The sequence below is a fragment of the Lepidochelys olivacea genome (assembly GCF_965140295.1).
Source record: "Lepidochelys olivacea isolate rLepOli2 genome assembly, chromosome: 24".
Taxonomy (NCBI): Eukaryota; Metazoa; Chordata; order Testudines; family Cheloniidae; genus Lepidochelys; species Lepidochelys olivacea.
The window spans coordinates 1,312,327-1,318,193 of record NC_140434.1 but is presented as its reverse complement, the minus strand read 5'-3'; the positions used below and the strand labels follow the sequence as shown (position 1 = coordinate 1,318,193).

Sequence of the window (5,867 nt, the reverse complement as noted above, 5' to 3'; positions counted from 1 at the left end):
AAGCCGGCTGGCCGCCCGCCTGCAGGACTCTGTGCCCACACGGATGGGAGCTGCCCCCCAGCGGGAGATGCTCACACACATTACACCAGTTATTCCCACCCCATTGGTGGGGCTTCTGCAGCATTAGCGGGAGGGTGGCAGGGGAGCTCACCCGCCCCAGCAGAGAGGCCAAGGACTCTGCTAACTCCATGGAGTTTCTTCAAATCTGCCCCACGACATGGTGTCTCCTGCTGCCTCTGGGCTGCCCCCCCCCCCCCCCGGTGCTGGGATCTAAACGCCGCCTCTCCCCAGAGCCTCAGGCTGCTCCGCTTAGCTCAACACTTTAATCTTCTCGGGAGGTTTTGTTGCTGTCTCTGAAATAGCAACAGCCACGACTGTCCCGTCGGGAGGGCGGCTCTGGGGCAGGATGGGCAAGTGCCGTGAGGTGCAAAGCCTGGGGTCCCAAGGAACCCTGGGCCGCGGTGGGTCGCAGTTTGGCGGAGTGAGGGGGCTGGTGTGGGCAGGTTGCTGCTCCCCAGAGCTGGGTGCTCACAGCCTCTCCAGGTAGAAGGACTTCCCCCCGTGGTTCAGCTCCCGGAGGTGCTGCAGGTGCTCGCAGTGTAGAAGGTAGCGCAGGGCTGCACGCCGGACCTGGCAAGGAGGCCAAGAGCTGTGTGAGTAGCCAGGACCCCTCTGCCCTTCCCTGGCATCTGGCTGGGGCCTCCTGCCTGGTCCCATTGCCTTCTGCAGGGCTGGGTGGAAACCAGCCCACGCCCCTCTGCCCCCAGCAGGAAGGGGACTAGCCCAGTGCCCTCCACCGCCTGGGCAGCAGCTGAGCCTGCAGCGGGGAGAGCTGTGGGCTGGGTGTGGCAGGGTGTCAGGCCTGGCCCTCCCCTCGCACTGCACCTTTGCTGACGCCGCTGTTGCTCACCTGTGCCAGCGTGTGGGGACTGGGGCCCCGAGGGGCCCTTTCCCTCCCACCTGGGGTGCAGCCCGCTTGGCGGGATGGGCGGATCTGCGAAGGCCGCAGGGGGACCACGGTGGGCTCTCCAGGCCGCTGGCTCTGGGGCATTTCCCCTGTGACTTGATCGGGCCGTATCCCTCCAAGTGAAATACTCCCCGCCCCCTCGCCCTGATCCCGCTGCCCCTCACCCACGAGGAGCCGACTCCTGCCCTGCTGGGGCCAGAGGCTTGTGTTGCAAACGGGACCCGGATAGAGCTGGCCACGGCAATGCCTAGGGTGGGTGATCTCCCCTGGCGTCCCCTGGCCCATTCTCACCGAGCAAACCGGGTGTGAAAGGCGGCCAGCTGGGAACCCCCCACTACCAGCAGGAGCCTTCCCAGCCAGGCTCCCTCCAGGGTCAGCGCCCCCCTGCTCTCCCCAGCCTTACCATCAGCAGTGCCTTGTTAGCAAAGCAGAGCTCCTCCGCAACGCAGGCCCGCAGGTTCTGGCAGGCCTTCACCAACCTCTGCTCCTCCTGCTTCTCCCTCTCCAGACAGACGACTCGGCCCCACGCCCAGCTGTGGGAGGAGGGGAGCACTGAGACACGGCAGCCTTTGTCGCGCAGACCCTCGCGCTGGTCAGGAGAGGCCCGGCGCAGCGGGGCGTGAGTTGCATGGAAACGCAGAATGGGAGGGGGATCGGCAGCCATTGGCCGAGGGGGACAGAACCAAACCCTCACCCCTGGGCTGAGTTTGCCCCATTGCCTGAGTCAGCACCTGGCTGCTGCACTGAGTCAGTGGAAATGACTTAGAACCCGAACCTCCCTCCCCCCGCTCCCGCAGGGCCCTCAAGCTGCCAGTCAAAATACACTCGACACTTTCACTTTTGTTTCCTAGCTTTCAGGTTCCTGGGCACTGGTTAGTCCCCTGACGTGGGAGACCTGGCTTCTATTCCCGGCTCCGTCCCTGCCGCTCTCTGTGCCTTAGTTTCCCCTCCCGCCTTGTCTTGTCTGTTTAGAGCACGAGGTCCTTGGGGCAGGGACTGTCTCTCGCTCTGTGTCTAGGCAGCTCCCAACACAGTAGCCCCCCGCCCCCCAGCCTGGCGACTGCTGGGCTCTAAATCACACCCACAGCGTGGGCTTGGAGCTCCTCTCACAGCTGGGGTCAGTGAAATTAAGCAATTGAGGAGAAAAGGGGCCTTTACTTTGGGCTCTGCGAAGTGGGTGCGAAGCCGGTCGGATTTGCACCGGTGGGAAGGACAGGCCCGGAAGCAGGCAGCTGGGGCCAGCTTAGCTCTGACTGTGCTGACCGAAACCAGGGCTCTCAGGGTCGCAGCCGAATGTGCTGGGGCTCGGCCGTGGAAACAAGCCCCAGTGTCTGCAGCTCCCGCCATGCGCTTAGGGGGATAAACGCCTCGGCTCAGGGGCGGTTCTCCAAGCATCTGGCTCCCGTGCCCCAGCTGGGCTGCCCGACAGAGCTCAGCAGGAGGGCCCCAGGCTACGGCCACCGAACCTCCTTGCTGACATCCATGGGCAGGATCAGGCCCAAAGCCAAGGGGTGGGGGAGCTTTGTCTGGTCCCGGGCCTGTGGCTAGAGCCACATGAGCAGCCCCCACTGCATGCCTGGAGCCCCTGTGATTTGAATGGAGCTGGGGGCGGATGTCGGGGGCCGTCAATAGGGGCCCTTAGCACCCGTCACCTCCAACAGCCCCAGCTGGGTTCAACGGAGCTGCCTCCCGCCCTCGCTCGCTCCTCCTCCAGGCCCCGGGAACCGAGGGAAGGGGCCAAGTGCTTTGCTCTGGGGAGGGCGAATGGCCCTGGGCTGCACTCAGGGAACACGTGGCGTTTAAAGGGAGCTGGAGGCCCGGGCGTCTGGCTGGCTGTCGCGGGTGGGGCGTCTGTGACCTTTGCTTTATGTTTTTGCCCCAGCTGCCTGGCCAATCTCTGCCCGCCTGGCTGGCACGGCGGCAGATGTGTGCTCTCCTGTGCCCGGCCTCCTGTGCCCGGGTTTGTGCCAGCAAGGGCACCAGTGCCACAAGGTGAGGCCTCCCCAGCGACGGAATGGGGCGAAGGGCCCATCCATCGGGTCACTGCCGGGGAGCGGGGCCCTATGCTGCCCGGCGGGAGAATGAGCCCGAATGGCCTCGAAAGCAACGACGCAAGGAACACCAACGCTGGCTGCACCTGCCCCGTCCCAGCAGGCTCCTGTCTCCCCGCTCAGGCACGGCCCTGGGCTGGCCGGACCATGCTGCTGATCGCCAGGCAGGGTGCCCATACGTCCCGTTTTCTTTTTCTAAGCCCTTTTCTAAGCCCTGTCCCGGCTGTCCCCACTTTTTTTGGCAAAACTGGGCATTTGTCCCATTTGTTCTTGCCATCAGTTGCCCTGCATGCGTTGGTGGGCGGGCAGGAGGGCCTGGGCTGGTCCTGTGCAGGGGGTGGGGGGCCTCAGGCTGGACCCATACAGGTGGGTGGCGGTGGGGGCCCACTGGGAGGGGGGAACTGCCCTTTGGTTGGCCCCATGTGGTGTCCTGTTTCCCCGTTGGGAAAATGGGGTCACCTTACCCCCACAGTTCCCTTTGTCAGTAGCCCCCGCCACCCCCCCCTCGCCAGCGTTCTGCTGCTGGCCGTGGTGGGGGTTATTATTCCACAGAGAAGTGGCTTTAATCACAGTAACAAAGAGCTAGAAACCCCCCTCCACAAACCCATTTACCTTTTAACCAGATTCTCATAGGCAGCCTCCTTCTTCACCAACTGCAATCGAAAGGGCACATTCAGCTCTGGGCCCAGCCTCTCCCCAGTTTGTATTTCTACCCTGAATCGTAAGGACTGCCAGCTGGGAGGCAAAATCACCAAGCCCCAGCAAGGGAAAGTGAGGCTTCTTATACTGATTGGTTCAAAGTGCCTTCCATTTCGGGTGGTGAGGGGTGGGGTGACAGCTCCTAGCACCCATCACCCTGAAGGGTCACAAAGTGCTTTGTACAGTGATATATAAAATAGGAGAGTGAGGACTCCCAGCACTACCATGCAGCCACCTCTGGGGCGCAGCCTGGCAGCTGGCTAGCAGAGCACAGCCTCACTGCGCAATACTTTAGGGTAGAATGTAAATACTCATGCTGGGTTTCGCTGGGATGCTGGGCTTGATGCCCCGAGTCTTACAAGTGCCACAGTTTGAAGAGCCACAAGCAGTCAGGACCTGCGTGTTATAATCCTCGCAAGCCACTGGGAGCCCCCCATGGCCAGGCAACAGAGCCAGGCCCATGAACAGAGGCCTCCAGACGGCAGAGTGCTCCAGGGCGGGCAGCAGGAGATGCCAGCTGGGAGCTAAAGGCAGAGGGCGCGAGTGAGCCTTCAGCTTCTCTCTGCAGGGAGGTTGCCCTGGGGGATAGGGCAGGGAATGCAGGGCCTGACTGGGGAGCTCTGCTGGGAGCTGTCCCCTCCCTTAACACCCCAGGGAGGGCCGGGTTTGGCCCAGGGACATGCCAGGGTGGGATGAGGGGGTGCTGATTGGATATCTGTTCTCAGGCCAGGGGTAGCGTGAAGAAGAGACCGGGACTGTGGCTGTGGGCAGAATCTAGCCCTAAGGAATGAGATGGGAAGCCAGCCTCTCCCCACGTCTACAGCCTTGATGAGACCCAGCCCCTATACAGCTGGGAGCCGCTCAGCCCCACAGGCTGCTGCCATCAATGGGGCCCAGGCCCCGTCCCCCTCCGTTCTATGTGCCCAGGGGCTGCCCTCCTGCTGGCCCCTCCTGAGCCCTGGCTCCAGCCCTGCCCCCCATCTCTACACCCTGCCTGCCCCCCCAGGTCCTGACTCCAGCCCTGCCCCCGCTCCCCATTCCATGCCCTACTGCTCCCCCCCAGGGCCTGGCTCCAGCCCTGCCCCCCCACATCTCTACATCCTGTTGGTCCCACCAGGGCCTGGCTCCAGCCTTGTCCCCCGCAACCACATCCTACTGCTCCCCCCTGGGGCCTGGCTCCAGCCCTGCCCCCCCCCCCCCGTCCACACCCTACCGCTCCCCCCCCCAGGGCCTGGCTCCAGCCTTGCCCCCCCATGCCCTACCTCCTCTTCCCTCAGGAGCTGCTGGAGTGAGGGGACATTGCTGCCCTTGCCCAGTTTTTCCCTGCCGGGTGCCATTGTCGCTCTGGGGGCGGCTGCCGTCCCGGTACCGTTTGGTTCCCTGGTCACCATGGCAGCTTTAGAACTGTGAGACAAAGCCGGAGGCTCTGTCTGGGTGATCCGTGTAGCCCGGAAGAGGTGTGGGCAGAGTTCAGTCGCCCTGTGGCAGGGGCCTGGGTGCTCACCGGTGCCCAGTGTCCCCCATCCATGGAGCTGCGGGAGACCCCTGCTCAATTAAAGGGCAAGGACAATTTAATGAGCTCCGCGTTTGTTCCTGTCTCTTCCAATTGCCCCTGAACTGGGGCAGCCCCTGGGCCTGCTGCCCTGGAGCCCTGCTGCAGAAGGCCAGGGACAAATCCTGCTGCCCTTGGGCCGGGAGCTTTGCCTGCACTAGCCAGATCCTGCGAACACTGCAGGGAAATGCGCCCCCTTTGCCAGGGAGCCCCCCTCCATGCACTCACGAAGGAAATGTTGCTAGGAGAGCAGGGCCCCACATGCCATGCGACGCACACACCTACTGTACAAAGCCGTTCCCTGCCCATCGGTGAAGGCGCGGGGTGTCTGTAATGCCCAGGCTCTGGCTGCCCACGCAGGCAGCCTCAGTTACTGATACTTGATAACTGTGATCCCCATCTCGAACAGGGTCAGCCAACCGACCTGAACCATCCAGGCCCGATTGAAGGGCTGCTGGCAGCTGGCAAAGAACCCAAGGACTGCACCCGACTGGCATGAACCGACAGGTGGCAGCCATGCACTTTCTCTGCAATGGAGGTGCCAACCCCAGAGCCTTTGGCTCCCAGCCTGCCACGCTCCATCTCATCAGCCTGTGCA

At 63.4% G+C, this 5,867-nt stretch overlaps 1 protein-coding gene across 1 annotated transcript; it reads right to left on the bottom strand.

Annotated features, from left to right (window-relative positions):
- Positions 1–318: 318 nt before the first annotated feature.
- Positions 319–5,148, bottom strand: CFAP141 (cilia and flagella associated protein 141). Its single transcript, XM_084614022.1, has 4 exons — positions 4,980–5,148; positions 3,631–3,671; positions 1,371–1,500; positions 319–630 (listed from the first exon to the last, which is right to left on the bottom strand). The coding sequence occupies exons 1-4, from the start codon at positions 5,106–5,108 to the stop codon at positions 529–531; spliced, it is 402 nt and encodes a 133-aa protein (XP_084470148.1). The 5' UTR covers positions 5,109–5,148; the 3' UTR covers positions 319–528.
- Positions 5,149–5,867: the final 719 nt, after the last annotated feature.

What these genes read in the sequence shown, in the direction of transcription:
- CFAP141 (XM_084614022.1), bottom strand. Translation starts at nt 5,108, where the DNA reads ATGGTGACCAGGGAACCAAACGGTACCGGGACGGCAGCCGCCCCCAGA. An exon ending in TATGAGAATCTGGTTAAAAG is followed by an intron (nt 1,501 to 3,630) that starts GTAAATGGGTTT and finishes CTCCTCCCACAG; the next exon opens with CTGGGCGTGGGGCCGAGTCG. An exon ending in CTAACAAGGCACTGCTGATG is followed by an intron (nt 631 to 1,370) that starts GTAAGGCTGGGG and finishes CCTCCTTGCCAG; the next exon opens with GTCCGGCGTGCAGCCCTGCG.